Source organism: Paralichthys olivaceus, chromosome 2 (assembly GCF_024713975.1).
Source record: "Paralichthys olivaceus isolate ysfri-2021 chromosome 2, ASM2471397v2, whole genome shotgun sequence".
Taxonomy (NCBI): Eukaryota; Metazoa; Chordata; class Actinopteri; order Pleuronectiformes; family Paralichthyidae; genus Paralichthys; species Paralichthys olivaceus.
The window spans coordinates 1,382,501-1,409,014 of record NC_091094.1 but is presented as its reverse complement, the minus strand read 5'-3'; the positions used below and the strand labels follow the sequence as shown (position 1 = coordinate 1,409,014).

Here is a 26,514-nt window from a genome sequence, read left to right as displayed (position 1 = left end):
TACAACCTCTTTTTTAGCCTGTTATGAATTCACAGTGAATTAGACCCAGTGCAGATGTGTAATTATATGACAGTTTAGATGTGATTATAATCTCCACACACCACTGTTGTAAACAGTATTCATATTTATTATATATGTATATATATTATATATCTGTTTTAACACTGTGAGAAGTTGAGGGACTTGATGTGGACTGTTATCAACAGCACTGTGAGAGATTATCACCCTTGAATATTACAGATGTGGTAGAAAGACATTTTATATATTTATACAATGTTTATTTCTTTTAGTACATCAGTTTGGCTGAAATCTGTGGTGCTTCCACCTGCTGAACACAGAATAAACTGTAGGTACCCGTCTTGGCTGCTTAACACAGCTGATATTACATGTGTCAAAATTATTGTAATTATTGTATTGTACAGTGTCTGTAAATTATCATGTTTCTCCTCTGTTCCTTAATCTACAGATGTGACAATGATTTCAGCATAAAACATCCTTTAACATGACTTTTTTCATTTCATGAAGCACTGCAACACCTGATGTCCTCAGAATCCACTGTGGCAGCAGCAACATGGTGGATATCGGCAGCTTCAGGCTGGTCAACATGATAATAATATTGAGTCAATTTCTATATCCATTATGGTTGGTAAAATTAACACTATCACAACAATGTTCATCTTTTACTTTCTGATTTGATAAACCTTAGATAAAAAGTGTTGTCTTTTATTTTTTGCCATAAGAGACAGAACACAGTGAGCACAGCTGTGTCCCTCAGGTTCGTCCGTCCCTAATAAAATGACAGGAAACATAAAAGTATGGCATTATTGCAGAGATACGTGTTACTTTCAAACAAAGTCTGTGTCCTTATATTCTGTGGATATTCAAGTATGTATCTGAATATGGTTTGGGATTAAACAGTGTACTACAATGAATGTGCAGTATGGAGTTCTTTCACATTAAAAGTATTGCATATATAATGTAATGCATCATGTGCAATAATTTGCTTAATAATTGTTAGTAAGTTATGGGTCTATACCTGGTAGGTAAACTGTTCATTCATAAATAAAGTTCAGCTCAACAAGTTTCACACTGCAGCAGCTGCACTAAATTTATTTCTGAAACAATAATCTAATAAAACATTATTACTGAAGTTACTCACAGTAACGTAGTCAAGCTAAATAGGTTGGCGAGCTGAACAACTTTACATAACGTTAGATATCTAACTTGATGATATTCACTAAACACACAGTCGCCTTCAGTTTAAAAGATTTATCACCATGAACTCTAACGCTCCTCTCTCCGCTGTGTGGACGCTTCATGTCGGGTTAATAACTCTCCCGTTAGCATCGCCGTTACTGCTGGTATCTTGCCTGGAGGTTAGCGGAGCTAAGCTAACCAGCCAGGTAACAATGATACCTGCTCATCACTACTGACACGTAAATCAAAGACAGTACTTTACTCACCACAGACTCTGCAGCACAGACGTCTTCCACTTCTCCGTCAGGACAATCAGCCGAACAACAGACGATGATATTCACATGTGAGTGAAAACTCCCCCACAGACTCCGCTCGTGCTCGGTCACGGGGATTAGCCTGTTAGCTCCGGTGAAGCCGAGCAGACCGCAGGCTAACAGCCAGAGTGAAGAGCTAACGGTGACGTCACGTGTCAATCAAGTGATAATTATTCATAATTTCAAACCTCTATATTATCTAAACGAGCGAGTTAGAAAAAAATTCACCCCCCCCAGAGTTGTCATGGAGGAAGAACTTACTGATTGAGACTAAAACCGTTTTTTGAACCAGGCTGTAAACACGTTTAATTCTGCTCTAAAGTCGGGCTTTTTAACATGGGAGTCAATGGGAATTGACTCCCTCTTGGGAGTGCAGTTATTTGCACTTCCGTATTGGCCTCAGCGCTCAGCCCGGGGTGTTGCCGCTTGGTTTAAACACACAAACTGATGGACGGACGGGTTCAGCCATTTTGTCCCCACTCGCTCTAAATGGGCGAGAGACCTTGACTCCCATGCATTTGGTTTTCGGTATTTTAGCGATTTGCGAACGAACCGCTGGACGAACGTTGTAGAAAAGTCACAGCACAGAGATCGAGACAAATGCGCACGATCTCATGTCTTTAGTGTGAATGTGCGTCAAACTTTGTGGGAGGAGCAGCGAACATTTACAAGAAAGTTTGGAGGAAGAATAATATAAATGTTTGTAAACACTCACTCCTTCTCCTCCTTCTGCTCCTCGGTCTTCACTTCTCCTCCTTCTGCTCCTCGGTCTTCACTTCTCCTCCTTCTGCTCCTCGGTCTTCACTTCTCCTCCTTCTGCTCCTCGGTCTTCACTTCTTCTCCTTCTGCTCCTCAGTCTTCACTTCTGCTCCTTCTGCTCCTCACAGTTCAAACTGTCGACGTGTAGAATCATAAACTTTTTATTCTGAAAACACTTTCACTTTCACTGACTCCTCCCCCTCTCTGCATTTACTAGAAATCACATGACTGTGTGAGTGTGTGTGAGTGTGTGTGTGTGTGTGTGTGTGTGTGTGTGTGTGTGTGTGTGTGTGTCTGTGAGTGTGTGTGTGAGTGTGTGTGTGTGTGTGTGTGTGTGTGAGTGTGTGTGTGTGTGTGTGTGTGTGTGTGTGTGTGTGAGTGTGTCTGTGAGTGTGTGTGTGAGTGTGTGTGTGTGTGTGTGTGTGTGAGTGTGTGTGTGTGTGTGTGTGTGTGTGAGTGTGTGTGTGTGTGTGTGTGTAGGTGTGTAGGTGTGTGTGAGTGTGTGTGTGTGTGAGTGAGTGTGTCTGTGAGTGTGTGTGTGTGTGTGAGTGTGTGTGTGTCTGTGAGTGTGTGTGTGAGTGTGTGTGTGTGTGTCTGTGAGTGTGTGTGTGAGTGTGTGTGTGTGTCTGTGAGTGTGTGTGTGAGTGTGTGTGTGTGTGTGAGTGTGTGTGTGTGTGTGTGTGTGTGTGTGTGAGTGTGAGTGTGTATGTGAGTGTGTGTGTGTGTGTGTGAGTGTGTGTGTGTGTGTCTGTGAGTGTGTGTGTGAGTGTGTGTGTGTGTGTGTCTGTGAGTGTGGTGTAAGTGTGTGAGTGTGTGTGAGTCTTGTCTCCTCTTCTCTTTAATGAATCAGTTCATTATAAAGTCGTCAGCAGTGAAACCTTCACTTCTCCTCCTTCTCCTCCTTCTGCTCCTCGGTCTTCACTTCTCCTCCTTCTGCTCCTCACAGTTCAAACTGTCAACGTGACGCAGAATCATAAACTTTTTATTCCTCACTGACTCCTCCCCCTCTCTGCATTTACTGGAAATCACATGTGTGTGTGTGTGTGTGTGTCTCTGTATGTGTGTGTGAGTGTGTGTGTGAGTGTGTGTGAGTGTGTGTGTGAGTGTGTGTGTGTGTGTGTGTCTGTGTGTGTGAGTGTGTGTGTGTGTGTCTCTGTATGTGTGTGTGAGTGAGTGTGTGTGTGTGTGTCTGTGTGTGTGTGTGTGTGTGTGTCTCTGTGTGTGTGTGTGTGTGTGTGTGTGTGTGTGTGTGTCTGTGTGTGTGTGTCTCTGTATGTGTGTGTGAGTGTGTGCGTGAGTGTGTGTGTGTGTCTTTGAGTGTGTGTCTGTGTGTGTGAGTGTGTGTGTGTGTGTGTCTCTGTATGTGTGTGTGAGTGTGTGTGTGAGTGTGTGTGAGTGTATGTGTGTGTGTGAGTGTGTGTGTGTGTGTGTGTGTGTGTGAGTGTGTGTCTGTGTGAGTGTGTGTGTCTCGTCTCTTCTCTCTTTAATGAATCAGTTCATTATAAAGTCGTCAGCAGTGAAAACTCTTGACAGAGAATCTCTGAGAGCAGCAGTCACTTTGACATGAACACAGCTTCCTGCCTTGTCTGTCACTTCTCTTTGTTTCTGCCAATAAAGTTGTTGAACCTTGAACACTAACACTAAACCTTGTTCCTGTTAAACGTAAAGTATACAAATATAAAAGATCTATACAGTGTCAATTAAATGACAATGTCTGCTTCTTACACTTGTCAGAAAGACTTCCTCAGTCTACAGATAATAATAACATGTATACATGTTTATCTCTCGTGATGAAATTGAAATGACACCATAGAAAGTACTTATTACCTCTTTGCTCCATATGTACTACAGATAAAACTTATGTGTAAGTGTAAATTCTATTCCACAAAAAAACTTCCAACCAAAGCCTTGATCGTGTTTTAATTGGATTGATTTGACATGTAAGTTGTCATCCTGTGTTTTATTCACATACAATATAAAACAAGTTGATCTCAAAGCTCATTGGAGAATTGTGACGTTAAAAAAACTGCTTTGATTTGATGGAAAGAGAAAAACACACGTTCGTTTAAGTCTAAACACTAAAAACTAAACTCTGACACATGAAGGAAGAAAACTATCAAAAATAGAGTTCTTTAATATTCATCGTCGTGAGTAATAATTATTAGCTACAGGGCAGAACTGATAAGATGTACATACAAGGTATTTTCAAGCGAGGTCCATTTCACGTGTGCGTTTCCACTCAGGCCTTTAATCCACCCACTGTCATAAGTATGAGGTCTAGATCCCATCAGTGTAGATCAGCAATACATAAATACATGTAGAAAAATACAAGTTTACATGTGGCAGTAAACTGGGCAAATACTTTTACTATGAAGTCTTCTGTCATTCTACATATCTGTGTGTGTGTGTGTGTGTGAGAGAGAGAGAGAGAGAGAGAGAGAGAGAGAGAGAGATTCAGGTAAACTTGAGTCTTCTAATTAAACTTTGCATTAAAAGCATCAAAGCGTTGTTAGTAAATAATTGAGGCCGCTCGTCTCTTTGTCAAATCTGTTCTTTGAACTAATAATAAAACATTTAACACAGAATCTGTCTTTTAAACCGTCAACAAGGATCCACGAGGAAACAAGTCTCACACCGAACAGTCTTGGAACCTTGGAGCTGATTCATGATTCAGAGCAGAGGCTGTAGATAAAGATGGACGACATGGCAGCTCCCTAACGTGAAGCCAAATCCTCTCAATTGCCCCCTGGTGGCTGGCTGCGGTATAGGTCCTCCTCCACATTAGCAGACGGGACATGGACCAAACTAAAAAAGTTAGAATAGACGTTAGATAAATGTTTGTCAAAGATGTTTCTGTGATTTCAGGTCGTTCTTGTCTCACTGAAGTGTTTCTGATCCGTTTGGTTTGAATCCGTTTATTTGATGATATAAAAAGAGGCGGAGACGTCATGATTGACAGCTGAGACTGACTGATAGGTGTACGGGTTAGACCTGGATACCACGGCTCCATCCCCTAATCAGACTCTGACTCTTCATGACGTCAGCATCGTGAGGTGGTAGTGTTCCTACGTGAGATGTTTCAGCTTTATTTCTGGATGGAGGGAGAAAGTGGAGACGCTTCACCAAACTTTATTTACAGTCTATGAATCAGACGCCTGATGACGTCAGGTTTCAGCTGCTCTGTGTTCCAAACCATAATGACGACATGAGTTCAGAGACAAAGAACCTTTCTACACTGCTCTTTCCATGTTTTCTGTGGTGTCGGATATTCAGGTGAGGTAAATACTACTCTCTTGTTTTCATGACACTCAGTCTTTAATGATTTTTTACCCATTGGAATGATTTGCTCAAAAACAAAGCGTTCTTGTCCTCTGAGTTCACAGGAGCTGTTGTCCAGAGTCTTTGTCCTGCAGCCGACTAGAGAGGAACCTCGGGAGGGTTGTTCCTCCTCACCCGAGCTTTCCTGCTCTCCTGTTTCAGCTTCAGAGTGCGGAGCTTCTGCTGCCGGCGCTTCTCTCGGTACCACAGCTGCTCACAGTACTCGTCCACGCTCAGACTCTTGGTCCCCACCATGTGCAGGTCCTTGTAGCTCCGGTGCTGCGGCGGCCACGAGTTCCCAAGTCCCGGCAGAGACGACGGCGGGTGAGAGGCCCCGGACTGGCCCAGGAACACAGGTAGGGCTCCCCCCACCGGGCCAGTCTTCCCGTGGTTGGGGCCGTGGCTCTGCTGGTGTCGGGCAGCTGGGTGGAGGCTGTGGTTGGGGATGATGTGAACGCGGTATCGGGCCAGGACCTGGCTGTAGGAGTGCTCATGGCTGCTGCAGGTGTAGACGCCTGCGTCAGCCAGCTCCAGGCGTTGAACCAGCAAACCACGCTTCATGTGGAGAGAGCGGTCGTCATCGCTGTGAGGAAGCTGAGAGAGAGAGAGAGAGAAGCAGTAGGTTTCATGGTGACAAAATGTGTTTGTGTGTATAAACTGAATCTCATCATGTCTTCTCCTCTGATACGTCTCCAGCAGATGTTGACTGATTCAGACTCACTCTGTCCTCAGTTTGCTGCGAGCTGCCCGTGTGCCGCTGCACCGTCCACCTGAGCTCGGCCGGAGGTGACCAAGGAACACACTCCAGGAAGGTGGAGTTTCCCTCCACGCCGTACACCGACTTCTCTTCCACAGCGTCAGAGTCTGACGAGGAGAAAGAAGAGAAACACAGATCAGGGGAAATATTCACCAGGTGATTGGTGTGAATCGAAAAAAGGAGGAACACACATTCTAAACAGGAAGAGAAACTAAAGAAACATTTCTGAGATGTCAATCACTTCATCATTTCTTTAACTTCAATAATCTTTACTGCCACTGTGTTGAAGCGGAGAAAACTGCAGTTACACAGAACGGCCCCTAGAGTGCGCCCCATGTCTACCTGCAGCAGAGAATATTCAAGAAGGTATTTTAAATCTGTAGAAACTTTATTGGTTTGTTATCGTGCAACAGTTGAAACTTTAGTTTTGGAGAAATAATCAAACATTTGGAAAATGTTCTTGCTGAATTAATTATTGTACAAAATGAACTGTTTAAATATTCAGTGTGTTCCTGTTGCATTCAGTAGTAAATAGAATTTACTATCTGTGATACTATTTTTGAAGGTAGTTAAAAAAGGTCAAATATTTGTATATTTATATACATATTTTATACTTTCTATATACTATATATTTATTACAGTAATTATGTTGATCAAACTGTGACTTTAGAACAAAGCTGAACATTAAACTTCAAAATCAGACATGAAAAAGCATCAAGGCTGAAATGATAAAACGTCAATATTTTAGCAGGTCCTTCTTTCCCTCTGTGCATCGTATTGTAGGAGATCAGTTTGGATCTTGATGCAATAAATCAGCACTAACACATTTATATATTTGAAGGGACCATGAGGCTTTGGCGAAGGTGCGAGCTCTAATGAGAGACATTGTAATTTACCTTCAAGTACATTTCCAGTATAAACACAGGACAAACTGAAGACCCTGCTCAGACTGAACACAGGAGGAGCTGGAGCTTCTGGATGGATCCAGACGTGAGAATCAAACACAGCTGTGGATTTATGCCGATCTCTTATGTGGACGAACAGCGAAGACCACCGTGGTTCTGCGTTCCATCGCTGCGTCACTTTAAACACATGATCGATGGAGGAAATCCTCCTCTCAGATCCTCTGATATAAAGAGACTTCATATCAAACTCACCGTCCTCTGTGACTGGGCACTGACTCCAGGGGTCTCCATACTTCACATCCTGTCTCCGTGCCCGCCTAACACCAAACCAGGGGAAAGTGTGATGTACATGTGGTAACTGTTATGAATGTGTGGTGTCCTCATTACCCCTCTGTCCCTCTCTACCTCTTGCTGGTGGGGAAGAACCTGGAGCAGGTCTGTCCATCCCAGGAGCAGTAGGGGTCTCTGGCCAGACAACACTTAGCACAGTCCGTCCCGTACAGCTCGCACCTCTGGAGCCCCAGCTGGGCCACGCTGAGCTCGCCGGACACGTACAGCTGTTGCTGTGGTCGAGACGGACGACACAGAGAGAGATTGATTTTATTGAGAGTTCATTATACTGTTGTAACAACAACACAAGTCTCAACTAAACAACACAACTTTGAACACAACATTTACTGGACTAATTAGAGCCTGAGCAGTGACCGCTGCAAGGATCCTATTGGGTTTCTTATTCTTTCCCCATCCCCCAATGTCAGATTGGTGTCGTCCTAAGCACGCGCGACTTTTGCTGAAACTTGTACGAGAAATGTTCGCATCAGATGGTTTCCGTGCATGTAAACAAAAGTCAGAGGACGCACCCTCTTGGTCGACAGCTTCATGCTCAGGATGGGAGTCGGACTCTGTGGAATAAAAAGAAAAATGGATGAATGTTTCTGTTGCTTCACACAAAAACACACGTTTATACCAACGTGCATCTACAGCTGTTTACGATGAGCCGAACGAATCCACGTAGATTTATTAACACACACATTTCTATGCATTTGATACCAGATTGTGTCACATTTCATTTTAGAAATTCAAGTTGATCACACTGAACATGAAAACTCCTCTTCTCCCTCGTCTTCTTCACAGCCTGGTGTTCAATGTTTGTGTGTCTCAGTTTTCTAACGACCTCAGGAGCCTTAAAGACGCCGTTTGAAATAGTTCTTCACTGAGCTTCGTTCATTCAGTCGCAACAAACCACACAGTCTGAAGACAAAGCTGGAAAATAAAAGGAGGAGTGGAGGCTCATGTGACCGACACAGAAACGGTGACTGATCTTTACCTGAACTGATATTTCAGCCGTGCAGAGGTTGAGGTGAACGTTAAATGCTGCGGCCTCGCTCTGAGGTCAGAAATCTAATGAGTCTCTCTCTCCATCAGGTGGATAAATTACCCCCGAGCTCCATTTTTCTGGACCACTGACTCATTTCATGGCCTCACAGAGGAGAGTCAGTGACCCTCGACCGCTCTGAATGAGCCGAGGGGTGGATGAAGGAAACTCAAAGCCCACAGACCGACCGACTACAGCCTCCGACCTGAAACCCAGTCAGGATCCAAACAACCTGTCAGTTGCTCCTGCAGCTGTACGGTCACCTCCGGCTCTTTACACCCAGAAATGACTCAGTTCCTGTCTCAGTTGTTGGTAAACAACGAACGCCTGGTTTCCTGTTTGTTTGTTCTCGTCCTTCCTTCCCTTCACCTGCACAGTGTTTTGATTCTCTTTCCCTTTTCTTTCATCCTCTCCTTGTTCTTCCTCCTCATCTTCTTCATCTGTTTAAAAACAGAAACACACAAAAATGTGCTTTTCCTATTTTTGTCATCTCTCTGCTCGTCTTCCTGGTCCGTTTGTAAACACAGAGGATCTTGGGAAATATGCGTCCTGATATCTGCTTGTTTCTCTTTTGGGGAGTTTGTCCAGATGAACACGTTCCACTGAAAAACTACACGCACACACAGAACATCACAGGGTGCAGAGCTGGAAGATGAGCAGTGAGAGACATTACAACAAACTTGGGTTTTAGGCATTAAAGTCCTGCGTGTGTGTATGTGTGTGTGTGTGTGTGTGTGTGTGTGTATGTGTGTGTGTGTGTGTGTGTGTCAGGATTCACAGAGAACGAAGAAGAGCAGTGAAATGATTTCCACAAATCAAATCAAAGTGAAAAATGATACGGACGAACATGTTTCATCCTAAGAAGTAGTTCTGTTAAAAGATAAAACCATGAAAACGTCGTCAGCCTTCTGATTTTCTTTCTCACAGTTTAGTGGCAGCAGCGTAATGGAACCAGCTCAAATCTCCGTACTTTATATGCTTCCAACCTCTTGCTCCAGTATTTCTTGGGTCGGGGGCTGGAGAGACTGTGAGAAACTTCACACAGTGGGTAAAAAAACACGAAGCTTCCTGTGAAAGCTCGAGTTCTTTTGGTTCCTGGATCAGAAGCAGTATTGAAACTCTACGTCACCTGGAAGACGGTCAGCTCCTCCAGAATGAGCTCCTCTGTGTCCCAGTTGTGTTTGATGACCGACACCGCCTTCACCACCTTCCCATCATCTGCACGGCAACAGGAGAGCGTTCGAGTCAACGCACATTTCATCCACATTCACAATAAATCCAAAATAACTAAATATACAATAAAGAGAGAAAACTCATGGTGCACACATCACACATCCTACAGTGGTAACCGTAGTAACCAACAACACACAACTGCTACACAAACCAGCTGCTACAGTCAAAGCAGCCAATGTGTTTACACATGTTCACTGAGAACATGAGGAAATCACATGAATCTGCTCATGGAGGAAAATATCATGGGATGATTGTATGTAGACATTTGCATGTAAACATACTGCACACACACACACACACACACACACACACACACACACACGTTACAATGATCCCAGGGAGCCTCGTAAACCTCAGAGGTCGTGCTGTGGGAAATCTCCTTTGCACATGTATGTTTACAGTGAGTGTGTGTGTCAAACGAACCTATACCCTACACCAGGGGTCACCAACACGGTGCCCGTGGGCACCAGGTCGCCCCCAAGGACCACATGAGTCGCCCGCAGGCCTGTTCTGAAAATAACACAACTCACCAGTGAGCTGCGTCTTAGATTTGATATGCGTTTCTAATTCATTGAATGATTTATTTTTGATTCTGTCAAATGTTTATTCTCATTCTGAAGTTGACTCCTGACTATGATTTGTTAACGGTCGGTCGGTGGCTCGTGAAAATGGAACATTTGTCTGATGAAATGTTGAAGAAGTGATCGTCTGAAAATGTAAACACTTGCTGAGATTCATAGAAATAAAGTGTTGAACCCTGATATCATCTGTTTCCCACCTTGTTAAGTCAATGTTGATAATTACTGTGAGAAATCATGAACGTGATCAGCGTCTTCACACAGATGAGAATCATTTATCATTAATAATAATATATAACTATCAAACTGGCAGCCCTTCGTATGACTCAGTTCCCATGAAGTAGCTCCGTCTCAAAAAGGCTGGCAATGAAATACGATGAAATTCATGTGTCTGACTCAAAGTGATTTAAATGGGTTTCACTTTGTGTCCTGCCCTTGCAGCGCGAAACCTTGAGCAAAGCCAGACAGCCAGAGGACATCCAAGTCTTCACTGAACACACGAGGCTCGACTCTTCTTGTTATTCACTGGGTTTGATTTGTGTTGTACAACTGGAACATTACAGAGAAAAGAAGAACATAGTTAAGTTCCTATAACACATTACAGGTTAGTACTATACACATACTGTCACTACAAAGTATAAATGTCCTTTTCTGTATGAAAACAGCCAAACGGTCAAAAACTGCAGTCACAACGAATTAGCAAAAAGAGCTAGCTCCTGTGCTAATATTGTGCTAACAGAGCAGTGCCGATGAGCAGCTCAATCAGACAGTTAACATGAGATTGCTTATACACACTACTTACAGACAAATAGTCTCCAGGGCAGAAGCGCAGCAGAAAACCTTTCAGGAACACCGTGAATTATTATCGCTGTTAGTTTTCTCTGAGCTGAACTTGAAGAAGTACGGAGCTAACTGAAGGAGCAGAGAAGAGGCGCCCTGGGACAGAGCGGTGAGGACATCACTCTGATGCTACTTCTGAAGACTACAAACAATAAAGAGTGCTCACTCGGATGCTCCAACAGAAAACAGAACACTGGCTGTTCTTTAAACTTAACACACTTTTTAACTAACTTATTGGTTTAATTTGACCACAATCAGCAGTCAGCACACTTTGTGTCCAACTAAATCAACGTGTGATGTGAATCCAGGAACCTGAAGCAAACAGACAGGATGTGGTTATACACACATGGACATATACTGAGGGACAAAGCAGGACAATGATAAAGACAGACTTAGATACACTAGATGTGACTCTGTATAGAGGGTTTATATATTCTGCTGGGTGTCATTTCAATAAACACATTCTTCATGTGAATAAACACAATCCATAACGAGGGGCAAGATTTTGGGGCAAGAAGGTTCGTGGTTTGAATCCCGGTTCAGATGCGGTGTCTCTGTGTGCAGTTTGCATGTTCTCCCCGTGTTTTCTCCAGGTGCTCCGGCTTCATCTCACAGTCCAAACACATGCAGATGAGGGGTTGGGTGAATTGGAGACTACACACAAGCTGCTGCTGCTTCAGCCTCTGGATCATCAGGACACAGCTCAGCCTCCGTCCACACACACTGTCCTCTTCACACTGTCCTCTTCACACTGTCCTCTTCACACTCACCTTTACAAAGATCATCTCCATCTGTTGAGAGAAGAAGACATCAGTGTTAACAGAGACTCACTTCATCAGCTGTGAGTCAGTGATGCAGCACATCCAGTATAAAGAGCAGCAGGGACTTCAGTCCTGTTCAGAGGTGGAGCAGCTTCCTTTCTGCTTCATGTTCACGTGTTGGAATGAACACGCTAAGAGCTGCACACACTTTGACCATCACGTGTGTTTCCTCTGCATGTGAAAGTGCAGAGTGGACACTTGAGAGGTGGATTTCCTGCTGTTACAGGTGAAGACATGTTTCACTGTGTGTTGATGAACATGTGCTTCTGACAAACTGTCAGTGGACAGATGAGACAGATGAGACAGATGAGACAGATGAGACAGATGAGACAGATGGACCTCAGCAGAGCTTCTGCTCTGTAGAGACAGCTCATGGTTACCATGGTGATGATGCTTCTCTGAGGCTTCAGTCACACTGATCTCAGAGCTGTGACAAAGAGCCAACTGATCAGTTGTTCACTGATGAAGTGAGAGAACAAAGTGTCTCAGATCAGATGAAGACGTCTCTGCTCATCATGTGAGGCTGTCAGCTGTGGTCCAGCTTCACTTCCTGTTCACATGAAAACAACAACAACTGTCGTCTTCAACTCAATCAAACGATCACAACCGGCTTCTGGCTCTTCTGATTGGCCGACTGTTGTCTCTCTGTGTTTCTGTCCAATCCTGAAGTCTGTCATCGTTGTCCTCTCACAGCTTCACTGAGGAAACACTGAGGCCTGAACTACGAAGACACTTCAACATGTCCACACAACAGTGTAGTTACTTTGCTCAGTGGGCGGAGCTTTTAAACAGGTTGATCTCCAACTTCACCTGCTCCGGAGCATGTTAGCCGTCCATCATCAGTTACCATGGTGATTTACCCTGATGAGAAGTGAACGAGCTTCGTAGGACTGAAAAAACTAAACCTGAAGTTAACCTGATAACCACAAATCCTGCTTCTGGTCCAGACCCTGGATCTTTACTGTGATACTGACTGTGTTTAGTAAAATACTGATGAAAGCAGCGTGGACCGACTCCAACCATCTACTGACCTCAGAGTCTCCAGTGGACAGGTTGGACTCTGTAGAAGACCACACAGCTCCTTCACTCCTGAGTCCTGCAGCTTGTTGTATCTCAGATCCAGTTCTCTCAGATGAGAGGGGTTTGACCTCAGAGCTGAAGCCAGAGAAGAACAGCTGATCTCTGACAGACTGCAGCTCCTCAACCTGAAGAAAGAATAAAACTTAACTGTAAATGAATCTGAGTTCATGTGTGAAAATAACAGATATTCATGTCAGCACAGACTCATAACATGGAAGATAAATATGAAATCAGACATGTTGGACTAAAGACGAGTCCTGATTCAGTAACAATAGATTATTTGGACACGGAGACTCAACCTGGATAAAGAAATGTGAATGTTTGAATGTGTCCTCCTGTTATTGTGGATCGTCATCATGTCAACACAGACTCTCAACATGCTGCTGACCTCAGTCCAGTCTGTGACCTGAAGATAAATATCACATCAGACATGTTGGACCATTGTTTCATTCATCACCTTCTTCTCTGTGTGTTTGGTCACTGAGTAGGTTTGTGTCATTAAACACTGTTTAAAGTAGAGATGGCTCCTGACAGTCACTTCCTGTTTGGTTCTATACTCATCAACTGTCCAACGTGCTTCAATAAGAACGTGTCTTATTGTTGAGAACCTGAGGAGGACGAGTGCTCGGTCTCTGTCCACATGTTACTCACTGAAACTTTATGAATGGAGTTGGACTGATGAGGTGGACGTGACTGACAGGCTGGGTGAGGGACAGATGACTGAGGGACAGTGAGCAGAACGGAGACAGTTCGATTTCGATAGATAATGACCAAATAAGAAAGAAATTTGGAACACTGAACATTCAAGGATTTAAGGACCTGACCTCAGAGTCTCCAGTGGACAGGTTGGACTCTGTAGAAGACCACACAGCTCCTTCACTCCTGAGTCCTGCAGCTTGTTGTTACTCAGATCCAGTTCTCTCAGATGAGAGGGGTTTGACCTCAGAGCTGAAGCCAGAGAAGAACAGCTGATCTCTGACAGACTGCACCACTCCAACCTGAAGAAAGAATAAAACTTAACTGTAAATGAATCTGAGTTCATGTGTGAAAATAACAGATATTCATGTCAGCACAGACTCATAACATGGAAGATAAATATGAAATCAGACATGTTGGACTAAAGACGAGTCCTGATTCAGTAACAACAGATTATTTGGACCCGGTCTCTGTCCTGCAGATCAGTTTATGAAATCCAGAACTAAACACAGATGAGTTTTAACAAGTAGCTGAATATTTAAAATGTCACAGATGAATGAATGAATGGATTCAAGTTATGTCTGAAGAGGAATTATGTTCAATGAGTATTAAATGAAGCGTTCGGGCATAGCTTCACTTGACAACAAATGACGTCATGAGGTCAAAGGGCAAACTCCGCTAGGGTACGCTCGTTTACATTCCCCGGGCGGTCCGGGGGTTTACGTTACCACTATATAGTCTATGCATAATATGTCAATGATCTCCGGCTATGGCCATGATCCAAACCTGTGACTCTCTCTCTCTCTCTTTATGTTGTGACGGCCCATTAAGTACATTTGCAGGTATTTTCTTTATCTAACATATTTTATTTTATTGGATTGTTTATTAAAAACAAAAGGGGGGGGGGGGGTTCTACCTTATGTTGATTCTCAATTGAAGGTTCTACATGGCTTCATTTGTCAAAGGAAACATGAGCAAAGATTGATCCAGGGTTAGAGCCCTTATGCAACAGATGTAAGGCAGACACAGGTTCCCTCATTCATACTTTTTGGACTTGTCCAAATCTTCACAATTATTGGACGTCTATATTTGAGACATTCTCTGAGGTGTTTGGACTCAATTTAACCCCTCCCCCTTTGATTGCAATTTCTGGAGGAGTTTCTGAAGACGCTCTCCTTCCCAAACATTACTCCAATGCTATTGCTTTCGCCTCCCTAATTGCTCGGAGACTTCTCCTTGTGAAATGGAAGCAGGAGGCCTCTCCCACTCATGTGCTATGGACTCCAGAACTTCTGAAGTTTTTACATCTGGAGAAAATAAGGTGGACGTTAGGTGGTTCAACAGGTACATTGGATAAGACGTGGCAACCATTTCTAGCACACATGAAGACGCTAAAGCTGTGTACCCTTCTGTGACTGATTTGTGTTTGAACCAAGGTGTAAAACATTTGACATGGAGACAGCTGTGATTGACATATATGTCTTCCTCTTTACTGGATTGTATGGACATTTGCTCATTATTATTTGTTGTTGTTTTGCCTGAAGTTTTTCTTGTGAAAGTTGACATTTGACTTCATTTCATGTTATTGTTTATCCTTTTGTTTTGTTTGTTCATCTTTTTATTTAGAGATATTATTGTCACTATTACTATTGTTTTGTTTGTTTGTTTCTATTTGTTGTGTATGAGATGTTTTTTGTTTTCGGGGGAGGGACATGTAGAGGGGAGGGGACGAAAATGCAACAGACACACCTCTGTATTAGCATTTAGCACTTACTGGATTACAAAGCTGCTGTATGTTGATGATAAAAAAGGGAAATAAAATAATTAAAAAAATAATACAATGAGTATTAAATGAGATGAACTGTGTATAAATGCTGTGTTATAGATATGAGATCTACAAAAGTCAGTGAACTGACCTCAGAGTCTCCAGTGGACAGGTTGGACTCTGTAGAAGACCACACAGCTCCTTCACTCCTGAGTCCTGCAGCTTGTTGTAGCTCAGATCCAGTTCTCTCAGATGAGAGGGGTTTGACCTCAGAGCTGAAGCCAGAGAAGAACAGCTGATCTCTGACAGACTGCAGCTCCTCAACCTGAAGAAAGAATAAAACTTAACTGTAAATGAATCTGAGTTCATGTGTGAAAATAACAGATATTCATGTCAGCACAGACTCATAACATGGAAGATAAATATGAAATCAGACATGTTGGACTAAAGACGAGTCCTGATTCAGTAACAATAGATTATTTGGACCCGGTCTCTGTCCTGCAGATCAGTTTATGAAATCCAGAACTAAACACAGATGAGTTTTAACAAGTAGCTGAATATTTAAAATGTCACAGATTAATGAATGAATGGATTCAAGTTATTTCTGAAGAGGAATTATGTTCAATGAGTATTAAATGAAGCGTTCGGGCATAGCTTCACTTGACAACAAATGACGTCATGAGGTCAAAGGGCAAACTCCGCTAGGGTACGCTCGTTTACATTCCCCGGGCGGTCCGGGGGTTTACGTTACCACTATATAGTCTATGCATAATATGTCAATGATCTCCGGCTATGGCCATGATCCAAACCTGTGACTCTCTCTCTCTCTCTCTTTATGTTGTGACGGCCCATTAAGTACATTTGCAGGTATTTTCTTTATCTAATATATTTTATTTTATTGGATTGTTTATTAAAAACAAAAGTGGGGGGGGTTCTACCTTATGTTGATTCTCTATCAGATAATTGAATCACTAGTTTAATAGACTGATTATAGCTCAAATACTTTTCTATCAAAGAGACAGTGGCTGAGACCAAGAGTGTGATCTCAGAAAAAGCTTGGAAGCTTTGGGAGTCTTGTGTTTTTCTTTAGAGAATGACACTGAGGATAATGGGGAGGTTGGGGTTGATGTGTTCATTGTTTGTGTTGAAGGTTTTATCTGTATTTACTTGGTCATGTTTGAACGTACTAAGGTCGACTAGAGTTACACAGCTAACTCAGATACATCACAAAAGGTATAAAATGATCCTTCACATTTTCTTCTTCCATAAACTCTGATGGCAACACCTGCTCCCTCAACTTCAGGGAGAAACGGCTGCCACATGAATCTAATCAGCTGGAATGTTCGGGGACTTAACCATCCAATCAAACGTCATCAAGTATTCTCTCATCTCTTACACCTTAAAGTCAACATTGCATTTCTTCAACAAACTCAGCTAAAAATAGAGATCACCTGAAAATGAAGAAAGATTGTGTTGGACAAATGTTCCAGTCTAAATTCAACAGTAAAGCTAGGGGTACTGCTATTTTGATTCATAAATCAGCTCCATTGATTGTCTCCCATGTAGTAGCTGACCCAAATGGCCGTTATGTAATTGTAACTGGCTCTTTATTTAACGCCCTTTACTCTTAGCTAATGTATACGCCCCCAACTGGGACGATAGTGATTCTTTCAGAAACGTTCTTCACTCATTACCTGGTATTAACACTCACTCATTATTACTTGGGGAGACATGAATACTATCATGGACCCTACACTTGACCGCTCTTCCACAAGACCGTCACCACTCTCAAAGTCTGCTCTGGTTCTGCAGTCGTATCTGGAGACCGATGGGGTCGTTGACGCACGGCCACTTCTTTATCCATCAGACAACACTGGTTCTTCTCTCCTGTACATCAAACATACTCGTGCATCCATGACTTTTTGGTTGATAAAAAGTGATTATCTCAGGTAAAAGCATGCATGTATAATAGTATTGTAATATCTGATCATAGCCCTCTGGTGTTAGAGCTCAGCTTTCCTCATCAAAATTCTATTTACTCATGGAGGCTTAACCCTCTCCTGCTATCTGATGCAGGATTTCTCCAGTACATCTCCAAACAGATGGACCTTGTTCTAAACACAATAACAGAGGACATGTGGCAGTCTGTCCTCCATAGAGTACGTTGTTCCTCCATCTGTGCCAGACATGGACTCCTACAATTGAAGGTTCTACATGGCTTCATTTGTCAAAGGAAACATGAGCAAAGATTGATCCAGGGTTAGAGCCCTTATGCAACAGATGTAAAGCAGACACAGGCTCCCTCATTCATACTTTTTCGACTTGTCCAAATCTTCACAATTATTGGACGTCTATATTTGAGACATTCTCTGAGGTGTTTGGACTCAATTTAACCCCTCCCCCTTTGATTGCAATTTCTGGAGGAGTTTCTGAAGACGCTCTCCTTCCCAAACATTACTCCAATGCTATTGCTTTCGCCTCCCTAATTGCTCGGAGACTTCTCCTTGTGAAATGGAAGCAGGAGGCCTCTCCCACTCATGTGCTATGGACTCCAGAACTTCTGAAGTTTTTACATCTGGAGAAAATAAGGTGGACGTTAGGTGGTTCAACAGGTACATTGGATAAGACGTGGCAACCATTTCTAGCACACATGAAGACGCTAAAGCTGTGTACCCTTCTGTGACTGATTTGTGTTTGAACCAAGGTGTAAAACATTTGACATGGAGACAGCTGTGATTGACATACATGTCTTCCTCTTTACTGGATTGTATGGACATTTGCTCATTATCATTTGTTGTTGTTTTGCCTGAAGTTTTTCTTGTGAAAGTTGACATTTGACTTCATTTCATGTTATTGTTTATCCTTTTGTTTTGTTTGTTCATCTTTTTATTTAGAGATATTATTGTCACTATTACTATTGTTTTGTTTGTTTGTTTCTATTTGTTGTGTATGAGATGTTTTTTGTTTTCGGGGGAGGGACATGTAGAGGGGAGGGGACGAAGATGCAACAGACACACCTCTGTATTAGCATTTAGCTCTTACTGGATTACAAAGCTGCTGTATGTTGTTGATAAAAAAGAAAAAGAAAATTATAAAAAATAATACAATGAGTATTAAATGAGATGAACTGTGTATAAATGTTGTGTTATAGATATGAGATCTACAAAAGTCAGTCAGTGAACTGACCTCAGAGTCTCCAGTGGACAGGTTGGACTCTGTAGAAGACCACACAGCTCCTTCACTCCTGAGTCCTGCAGCTCGTTGTTACTCAGATCCAGTTCTCTCAGATGAGAGGGGTTTGACCTCAGAGCTGAAGCCAGAGAAGAACAGCTGATCTCTGACAGTCTGCAGAGACTCAACCTGAAGAAAGAATAAAACTTAACTGTAAATGAATCTGAGTTCATGTGTGAAAATAACAGATATTCATGTCAGCACAGACTCATAACATGGAAGATAAATATGAAATCAGACATGTTGGACTAAAGACGAGTCCTGATTCAGTAACAATAGATTATTTGGACCCGGTCTCTGTCCTGCAGATCAGTTTATGAAATCCAGAACTAAACACAGATGAGTTTTAACAAGTAGCTGAATATTTAAAATGTCCCAGATTAATGAATGAATGGATTCAAGTTATGTCTGAAGAGGAATTATGTTCAATGAGTATTAAATGAAGCGTTCGGGCATAGCTTCACTTGACAACAAATGACGTCATGAGGTCAAAGGGCAAACTCCGCTAGGGTACGCTCGTTTACATTCCCCGGGCGGTCCGGGGGTTTACGTTACCACTATATAGTCTATGCATAATATGTCAATGATCTCCGGCTATGGCCATGATCCAAACCTGTGACTCTCTCTCTCTCTTTATGTTGTGACGGCCCATTAAGTACATTTGCAGGTATTTTCTTTATCTAATATATTTTATTTTATTGGATTGTTTATTAAAAACAAAGGGGGGGGTTCTACCTTATGTTGATTCTCTATCAGATAATTGAATCACTAGTTTAATAGACTGATTATAGCTCAAATACTTTTCTATTAAAGAGACAGTGGCTGAGACCAAGAGTGTGATCTCAGAAAAAGCTTGGAAGCTTTGGGAGTCTTGTGTCTTTCTTTAGAGAATGACACTGAGGATAATGGGGAGGTTGGGGTTGATGTGTTCATTGTTTGTGTTGAAGGTTTTATCTGTATTCACTTGGTCATGTTTGAACGTACTAAGGTCGACTAGAGTTACACAGCTAACTCAGATACATCACAAAAGGTATAAAATGATCCTTCACATTTTCTTCTTCCATAAACTCTGATGGCAACACCTGCTCCCTCAACTTCAGGGAGAAACGGCTGCCACATGAATCTAATCAGCTGGAATGTTCGGGGACTTAACCATCCAATCAAACGTCATCAAGTATTCTCTCATCTCTTACACCTTAAAGTCAACATTGCATTTCTTCAACAAACTCAGCTACAAATAGAGATCACCCGAAAATGAAGAAAGATTGTGTTGGACAAATGTTCCAGTCTAAATTCAACAGTAAAGCTAGGGGTACTGCTATTTTGATTCATAAATCAGCTCCATTGATTGTCTCCCATGTAGTAGCTGACCCAAATTAAAAAAATAATGAAGCCTAGAACCAGGTATGGACAGGCCTCTGACACAGGAGTCGTTCCCTGGACCTCAGGATGCTCTGACTATGTACAACTATGAATGAACTACATGACGATGCCTAAACGAACACACAAGCACAGCCTGGACTCATCTCACATTCATCATTAATTACTCTTAAATACAAACTACATCCTGCCGAAAAGCAAGACAAGACTAATCCAAATGGAATGAATCTAAATGTGTTCACGTTGGTACTAAAAAATATATCTACTGCTATTCTACCATGGCCACAGACTCCTGTGTCAGAGGCCTGTCCATACCTGGTTCTAGGCTTCATTACTTTTTTAATTGCCCATTTTTTGGTTCTGGTAACCTGCCCGAAGCCTCCAGCCTCCAGCAGGAGCCCCTGTGACCTGGACGGGACACCGCTGTTAGCATTAGCCGCTCAGCGGGGCCTGTTCAGGAAGCAGGCGGGAGCTTTTATTTTCCATATCAGGATGCCCCAGGAAATCGGTAAAGAGTCTCCAGTTGGTCCAAAATGCTGCAGCACGAGTGCTGACAGGAACTAGAAGGAGAGATCATATTACTCCTGTCTTGGCTTCTCTACACTGACTCCCTGTAAGATTCAGAATAGATTTCAAAATCCTGCTCCTCACATTTAAAGCTCTTAACAATCAAGCTCTTCATATCTCAAAGAGCTGATAACACCATATTATCCAAAGAGATCACTTCAGTCACAAAACACAGGCTCTCTTGTGGTTCTAGAGTCAGTAAGAGCAGAACAGGAGGTAGAACCTTCAGCTACCAGGCTCCTCTCCTGTGGAACCAGCTCCCACTCTGGGTTCAGGAGGCAGACACCATCTCAGCATTAAAGTTAAACTAAAACGTTCCTCTTTGATAAAGTCTATAGTTCTGGATCAGGTCCTGACCCATCACTTAGTTAAGCTGCTATAGGTCTAGACTGCTGGGGGAACTCCCATCATGCACTGAGCACCTCTCCACTTCTCTCTGTCTCTCTGCCCCCCCACATTCATTCATTCATTTATTTTAATACATGTCAATGACTGTTTCACTTTGTCCTCCCATAGTCTCTCTCTCTCTTTTTCTCTCTCATCTCAGATATCTCTGACCCCTGAACCTCAGGACAACAACTTTTACTATTACTAATTACAATATCTCAGTAATTCATTATGATATCAAATGTGTCTGTCATCAATAATAATTAATAGTCTTTACACTGTTGTTCACATTTTAACAAGTCAGATCTGATGCCTGATGGTGCTCAAGTGTCCCCGGTCTTTCTCGCCCCCCCTCTCCCCTACTTCCCCCTCCCCACTATCCCTCTCTCTCCTCTCCTCCCCCCATTTTCTTTGCTCACCCCAACCGGTGGAGGCAGATGTCTCCACATTGAGTCTGGTTCTAGAGGCTTCTCTCTGTTAATGAGGGAGTTTTTCCTCCACAGTCTCAAAGTGCTGCTCATTGTGGGAACTGTTGTGTTTCTCTAGATTTAACATGATGTTGAGGTCTTCACCTTCTATGTACAGAGCCTTGAGATATGTATATTATGATTTGGCGCTATACAAATAAAATTGAACTAAATTGAATTGAGTTGTTGTGTATGATAAGATTTTTGTTTTCGGGGGGAGGGACATGTAGAGGGGAGGGGACGAAAATGCAACAGACACACCTCTGTATTAGCATTTAGCACTTACTGGATTACAAAGCTGCTGTATGTTGATGATAAAAAAGGAAATAAAATTATTTAAAAAATAATAAAATGAGTATTAAATGAGATGAACTGTGTATAAATGCTGTGTTATAGATATGAGATCTACAAAAGTCAGTGAACTGACCTCAGAGTCTCCAGTGGACAGGTTGGACTCTGTAGAAGACCACACAGCTCCTTCACTCCTGAGTACTGCAGCTTGTTGATACTCAGATCCAGTTCTCTCAGATGAGAGGGGTTTGACCTCAGAGCTGAAGCCAGAGAAGAACAGCTGATCTCTGACAGACTGCAGCACTCCAACCTGAAGAAAGAATAAAACTTAACTGTAAATGAATCTGAGTTCATGTGTGAAAATAACAGATATTCATGTCAGCACAGACTCATAACATGGAAGATAAATATGAAATCAGACATGTTGGACTAAAGACGAGTCCTGATTCAGTAACAATAGATTATTTGGACCCGGAGACTCAACCTGGATAAAGAAATGTGAATGTTTGAATGTGTCCTCCTGTTATTGTGGATCGTCATCATGTCAACACAGACTCTCAACATGCTGCTGACTTCAGTCCAGTCTGTGACCTGAAGATAAATATCACATCAGACATGTTGGACCATTGTTTCATTCATCACCTTCTTCTCTGTGTGTTTGGTCACTGAGTAGGTTTGTGTCATTAAACACTGTTTAAAGTAGAGATGGCTCCTGACAGTCACTTCCTGTTTGGTTCTATACTCATCAACTGTCCAACGTGCTTCAATAAGAACGTGTCTTATTGTTGAGAGCCTGAGGAGGACGAGTGCTCGGTCTCTGTCCACATGTTACTCACTGACACTTTATGAATGGAGTTGGACTGATGAGGTGGACGTGACTGACAGGCTGGGTGAGGGACAGATGACTGAGGGACAGTGAGCAGAACTGAGACAGTTCGATTTAAATAAATGACCAAATAAGAAAGAACTTTAGAAAAGTGAACATTCAAGGATTTAAGGACCTGACCTCAGAGTCTCCAGTCGACAGGTTGGACTCTCCAGTCCAGCACAGAGCAGCTTCACTCCTGAGTCCTGCAGCTCGTTTCTACTCAGATCCAGTTCTCTCAGATGTGAGGGGTCTGACTTCAGAGCTGAGGCCACGACTTCATAATGAATCTCTGAGAGTCCACAACCAACGAGTCTGTAATTAAAGAAAATATCAAATGTGTGAGAATAAAATCAGAAAACACAACATTCATACAAAACGTTATCATGTGACCCTCACCCTGGTTAATCCACTTTCTGCCTCTTGAACATTTGATCTTAAAAACACCTCAAGAGAATCCTTTCAGATTTGGTACAAGCGTTCATTCAGACTAACAGATGACCTCATTAGATTCAGGTGGTCAAAGGTCAGAGGTCAAGGACTTGAACATGACGTCTCAAGTCTGTCTTTAGAGAACTTCTTCACATTTTGACCATTGGACTCAAAGATCAACTGATTAGATTTCAGTGGTCGAAGGTCAAAGGTTACAGTGACCTCATATTATTGTGAATGCAACATGTCAGTGACCTGCAGGGACTGACTCTGCACTGGTTGGTGGTGGTGCACAGACACAGGATGAGAATTCTAGTTTGAAGAAAGAATAAACTGTTCATGTTTAAAACTTTTCAACTAAGTTCACGTTCATTTGTTCTGTTTTTTATTGGGATGATTTAGACGACAGTTTTTAATCGATGGTGTCGGATCATGAATCCAGATCTTCACTTTAACACGGAGTCCTGCAGTTCACGGTCTCTGAGCACAAAATGTTGACGAGTCATGTTTCATGTTTAAATGTAGCCTCAGAAACTCTGGAGTGAATCAAACAGACTGAGTTCATCTTTCACCAGCTTCAAGAAAACTTCTAGAACATACTGGATATACAACAATGAGATGAGAATGTATATATACCATATGTACACATGTACTATTGTATACATATATTATACACACACACACTACATGTCTTTGGTTTGTGGATGAAGCTGGAGAACCCAGAGAAAACCCTGCAGACAGGAGGAGAACATCCTCCTCACAGAGAGGCTGCACTAACAGTGTTGACCACTACAACACCATGCTGCCCACAAGAAGGAGAATCATTGAACACTGTGTGTGTTTGACTCATCTGCACTGATTCAACATGTTATTGATCATGTCTGGACTCACAGAGCCTTCCTGCAGTTCCTCACAGCTGGGATCAGTCTCCGTCGACCCTGGTTTGATGTGTTGAACTTCTTCAGGTCCAACTCATCCAGAACCTCCTCTGACATCTGCAGCATGTAGGCCAGAGCTGAGCAGTGGATCTCAGAGAGTTTCTCCTCTGATTTGTTCTCTGACGTCAGGAACTGTTGCATCTGCTGATGTACTGAGTGGTCGTTCATCTCAGTCAGACAGTGGAAGATGTTGATGCTTCTGTCAGGAGAAATGTTATTACTCTGCATCTGCTTCAGGTTGTTGATGATTCTCTGGATTATATCTGGATTGTTCTCTGTCTGACCCAGCAGGCCTCCTAAGACTCTCTGGATGATCTCTGGATTGTTCTCTGTCTGACCCAGCAGGCCTCCTAAGACTCTCTGGTTGGACTCCAGACTGAGGCCGTGAAGGAAGCGAACAAACAGATCCAGATGACCATTTTTACTGGTGAGGGATTTCTCCATGGTTCTCTCCAGGAGGTCATCCAGGGAGAAGGTACCGTCTGTGTTCCCATATGTTCCCAAGAAGTTGTTGAGTTCTTCTGAGTTCCTCTTGGTGTAACAGTGGAACATGTAGACTGCAGCCAGAAACTCCTGAACGCTCAGGTGAACAAAGCAGTAGACTGATTTCTGGAAGATCACACACTCTCTTCTGAAGATCTCAGTACAAACTCCTGAGTACACCGAGGCCTCTGTGACATTAAGACCATACTGCTCCAGGTCTTCTTGGTAGAACATGATGTTTCCTTCCTCCAGATGTTTAAGCGCCAGCCTCCCCAGCTTCAGAAGAACGTCCCTGTCAGCCTCCGTCAGCTGCTGTGGACTCGTCTCATGTCCTCCACCGTACTTGTTGTTCTTCCTCTTTGTCTGAACCAGCAGGAAGTGTGAGTACAGGTCCGTCAGGGTCTTGGGCAGCTCTCCTCTCTGGTCTGTGGTCAACATGTGCTCCAGAACTGTAGCACTGATCCAGCAGAAGACTGGGATTTGACACATGATGTGGAGGCTCCTGGACGTCTTGATGTGTGAGATGATTCTGCTGCTCAGCTCCTCATCACTGAACCTCCTCCTGAAGTACTCCTCCTTCTGGGCGTCAGTGAAGCCTCGTACTTCTGTCACCCTGTCAACACATGGAGGAGGGATCTGATTGGCCGCCGCAGGTCGGGAGGTTATCCAGACGAGAGCCGAGGGAAGCAGATTCCCCTGGATGAGGTTTGTGAGCAGCACGTTGACCGATGACCTCTGTGTGACCTCAGACACGACCTCCCTGTGGTTGAAGTCCAGAGAAAGTTTGCTTTCATCCAGGCCGTCAAAGACGATCACAGGTTTACAGACAGCGAGCGTCTCTGCCGTGAGCTTCTGTAATGTTGGATGGAAAACACGGAGCAGCGTGAGAAGACTGTGCTGCTCGTCTCTCACCAGGTTCAGCTCCCTGAACGAAAGCACAGCCAGCAGACCCACATCTTGGTTTTCTAAACCCTCTGCCCAGTCCAGAGTGAACTTCTGCACCGAGAAGGTTTTTCCAACGCCAGCGACGCCGCAGGTCAGGACGACTCTGATGCTGCTCTGCTGGTCAGTGAAGGCTTTAAAGATGTCGTGGCACTTGATGGGAGTGTCGTGGAGGCTCTTCCTCTTGGAAGCCGTCTCAAGCTGCCTCACCTCATGTTCAGTATCAACCTCTTCACTCTGTCCCTCTGTGATGTAGAGCTCAGTGTAGATCCTGTTGAGGAGGGTTCTACTTCCTGTTTCCTCAGTTCCTTCAGTCACATGTTCACATCTCCTCCTCAGACTGATCTTATGTTGGTCTAAAACCTCCTGCAGACCCCGATCTGCTGAAAGACAAGAAACAATGTGAGAGACAGAGAATCTGAGAATCTGCTGATTGTTTTCATCAGATACAGAAAAACTAGAGAAATCAAAGCTTTTGAACTTTGTGCTTTTATAACCAAGTGAAATGTTGATGCTGTATGAAGGAACAAAATCAAACATGTGCTGTTGTCAGAAGTGAAGACATCAGCAGACACATGTACAGTGCTGCTCTGACCGGCTGTCTGAGCTCCAGCTCCTCTTCTGGATCTTTGTCCACACTGGGGACAGGAGGAGTCTCCTGAAGAACCAGACTGGTCCCAGTATGAGGTGATGCACTGTCTGCAGAACCAGTGTCCACAGCTGGTGGAGACTGGATCCTTCAGGACGTCCTGACACGAAGCACAGCGGGACGACTGCTCCTCCTCAGAAACATGACTCCTCCTCCTCTTTCTGTGAAGACATGTCCTGATAAGTCAAATGTCACAGTCACAGGTCGTCATCACTTCTGTCAAGGAGGTTTTGTTTCCACCCTG

General features: G+C 43.2%; 2 protein-coding genes across 10 annotated transcripts in view; both read right to left on the bottom strand.

Moving 5' to 3' along the window:
* LOC138405623 (NACHT, LRR and PYD domains-containing protein 5-like) overlaps window positions 1-26,514 on the bottom strand; it is a 224,199-nt gene that overhangs the window by 55,777 nt on the left and 141,908 nt on the right. Inside the window, exon 17 of the mRNA XM_069515397.1 lies at window positions 15,790-15,906. Within this exon, the coding sequence (XP_069371498.1) occupies window positions 15,790-15,906 (117 nt within the window). The remainder of the gene's footprint in view (window positions 1-15,789; window positions 15,907-26,514) is intronic.
* Window positions 4,174-11,629, bottom strand: LOC138405750 (semaphorin-3D-like). Of its 9 annotated transcripts, none has more exons than XM_069515723.1 (8): window positions 11,508-11,629; window positions 10,886-10,985; window positions 9,755-9,843; window positions 8,111-8,152; window positions 7,656-7,813; window positions 7,242-7,567; window positions 6,310-6,452; window positions 4,174-6,182 (listed from the first exon to the last, which is right to left on the bottom strand). In XM_069515723.1, exons 4-8 carry the CDS (start codon window positions 8,129-8,131, stop codon window positions 5,688-5,690), a joined length of 1,143 nt encoding a protein of 380 aa, XP_069371824.1. In that variant the 5' UTR covers window positions 8,132-8,152; window positions 9,755-9,843; window positions 10,886-10,985; window positions 11,508-11,629; the 3' UTR covers window positions 4,174-5,687. The 9 variants fall into 9 exon arrangements, with proteins under 9 accessions (XP_069371824.1, XP_069371830.1, XP_069371823.1 ...); XM_069515729.1 differs by having other exon boundaries at window positions 7,503-7,567; window positions 11,508-11,622; XM_069515722.1 differs by having other exon boundaries at window positions 11,239-11,588.

Excerpts from the sequence above, each read along its gene's own strand:
- LOC138405750 (XM_069515721.1), bottom strand. The coding sequence starts at position 9,892 with ATGTGGATGAAATGTGCGTTGACTCGAACGCTCTCCTGTTGCCGTGCA. Across the intron at positions 6,453-7,241 it reads TACTGGAAATGTACTTGAAG|ACTCTGACGCTGTGGAAGAG; the intron begins GTAAATTACAAT and ends TCTCCTCGTCAG. Across the intron at positions 6,183-6,309 it reads CGCAGCAAACTGAGGACAGA|CTTCCTCACAGCGATGACGA; the intron begins GTGAGTCTGAAT and ends TCTCTCTCTCAG.